The sequence below is a fragment of the Lindgomyces ingoldianus genome, assembly GCF_010093535.1.
Source record: "Lindgomyces ingoldianus strain ATCC 200398 unplaced genomic scaffold BDR25scaffold_141, whole genome shotgun sequence".
In the NCBI taxonomy this organism is placed as follows: Eukaryota; Fungi; Ascomycota; class Dothideomycetes; order Pleosporales; family Lindgomycetaceae; genus Lindgomyces; species Lindgomyces ingoldianus.
The window spans coordinates 53-2,647 of NW_022985302.1; the positions used below are offsets into that span (position 1 = coordinate 53).

General features: G+C 54.3%; 1 protein-coding gene across 1 annotated transcript; it reads left to right on the forward strand.

Moving 5' to 3' along the window:
• Nucleotides 1–200: 200 nt before the first annotated feature.
• On the forward strand, nucleotides 201–2,595 carry BDR25DRAFT_299313 (amino acid adenylation; the record flags this gene model as incomplete). The annotated part of the gene is made up of 1 exon (XM_033689128.1): nucleotides 201–2,595. A coding segment is annotated over one exon (2,395 nt), but the record flags the coding sequence as incomplete, so codon positions are not given.

The window sequence follows — 2,595 nt, forward strand, 5'->3', positions numbered from 1 at the left end:
GCCTTCGGATCACAATTCATGACGAGAGTTTTGAAGACCTAGTTCAACAGGTCCATGCTGTGGCGGTTGCATCGCTTACTAACCAGGACGTGCCGTTCGAGAGCATTGTCTCGCAACTGAAGCCTGACCGAGACCTGTCTCGTCACCCGCTAGTGCAGATTGTCTTTGCTGTGCACTCGCAGCGAAACCTGGGACAACTAATGCTGGAAGGTGTGGAAACAGAGGCCGTGCATAGCGCAGCAACCTCAAGGTTCGACCTTGAGTTTCACTTCTTTCAAGAGCCCAACGGCCTACAGGGCAACGTCTTCTTCTCAACAGATCTCTATGCGCCCGAGACAATCGACAACATGCTGTTACTCTTCCACAACATCCTCCAAGAGTCCCTAAAAGAGCCAAAGGCGGCAGTTGCATCCTTGCCACTGTTAACTAAGGCCCAATATTGTAGGCTTAACAGTATAGGGCTTGTTCAGATTGAGCAAACAAACTACCCGCGCGAGTCGAGCATCGTCGATCTGTTCCGCCAGCAAGTTTCTGCACATCCAGCCAGGATCGCCGTCATAGACTCTTCCGCGGAGATGAGCTATACTGAGCTGGATAGGGCATCAGATATCCTTGCTCGATGGCTGGTACGGCGCTCGTTCACGCCTGAGAGTCTAGTCGGCGTGCTCGCAAGCCGAAGCTGCCAGACCATCGTCGCTTTCCTTGGCATTCTGAAGGCTAACCTGGCGTACCTACCGTTCGATGTTAAAATACCAGGGAAGCGCATGGAAGCTATCCTTTCGTCCCTTCCAGGCCAGAGGATCATCTTGCTTGGATCTGATGTCCAGCCTCCGGAGGTCAAGCTCAGCAGCGTCGAGTTCGTCCGCATTACTGAAGTCCTGAACGATCAAGCTAAGGATGGGATTGCAGGGTGTAAATCTGCCATGGCGGCCCGCCCGTCAGCTAAAAGCCTTGCATATGTCATGTTCACCTCCGGATCGACGGGCCAGCCTAAGGGGGTCATGATAGAGCATCGCGGCATTGTGCGCCTGGTCAGAGACAACAACCTCGTGCAGCACTTACCAGCATCGCGAGTCATGGCGCACATGGCGAACCTTGCCTTTGACGGTTCCACGTGGGAGATATACGCCTGTCTCTTGAACGGCGGAACACTCGTCTGCATTGACGCAATGGTGGTATTAGACCCGGAAGCTCTACTACAAGCGTTCCGCCAACACGATGTCCAAACAGCCTTCATGACCACGGCACTGTTCAAAAATCATGCCCTGGGGTCGCCTGTGGTACTTGACACGCTTACCATGATTTGCGTGGGAGGGGAGCCACTGCACCCACGAGACTTCCTCTCGATACAGAGCTCAGTGAGCAGTAAGATCATCAATGGCTACGGTCCCACTGAGAATACAACCTTCACCACATCCTTCGTTCTGCACAAGGAGGAGCACTTCGCTAATGGTGTGCCTATCGGCCGCGCGCTGAGCAACTCGGGCGCCCACGTCATGGATCCGAATCTACAACTCGTGCCACTCGGAGTCATCGGAGAGCTCGTGGTCACGGGTGACGGTCTGGCACGAGGATACACTGATCCCCAGCGAGACATCAATAGGTTTGTTACCGTCACAGTTGCTGGCCAGACGGTGAGAGCCTATCGAACAGGTGACTACGTCCGCCATCGCCCTACGGACGGTTTGTTGGAGTTCTTTGGCCGGATGGACGGACAGATCAAGATCCGGGGAAACCGTGTTGAGCTAGGAGAGATTGAGCACGTTCTCCGAAGCCACGACTCTGTAATCGATGCAGTGACTGTGCTGCAACAGCATGATGATGACGGGGTCCGGCTCATGAGCTTTGTCACCATTCATGAAGGTGATGTCCTGGCCGATGAGCAGGCTGGTGCTGGCCACGAATCGCAGCACGTCGACACATGGGAGGAGCAGTTCGATGCCGAGATCTACTCTCCAATTCACAACGTTCAAACCGAAATTATTGGATGCGACTTCATCGGATGGACGTCTATGTACGACGGTACAGATATCGACAAGACGGAGATGAACGAGTGGCTAGACGACACCATCGCTACGCTGCTCAACGGTCAGGACCCTGGGCACGTTCTAGAGATTGGATCAGGCACCGGCATGGTCCTCTTCAATGTGTGCAAGGGCCTGCAGAGCTATGTCGGCCTTGAGCCATCTCAAAAGGCAGTCGACTTCATCACGACAACCGTTAAGTCCATGCCTGCACTCAGAGGAAAGGTACACATGTATAAAGCCACAGCGGCGGACATTGGCCAACTAAAACAGCCAATCGCTGCCAATCTTGTCGTCATGAACTCGGTTGTGCAGTACTTCCCCAGCCAAGACTATCTTTTCAAGCTTATCCAAGACCTGCTTGCGCTTGAAGGCGTACGTACCCTCTTCTTTGGCGACATCCGGTCGTACGCGCTGTACCGCGAGTTTCTAGCCACCCGAGCGCTACGCATGGCCGGCGATAAGGCCACAAAGGCTGACATTCTACGCATGATGGCCGACATGGAGCGAGTCGAGCGGGAGCTGCTGGTTGACCCAGCTTTTTTCACCGCCCTGCCAAGTCGCCTACCAG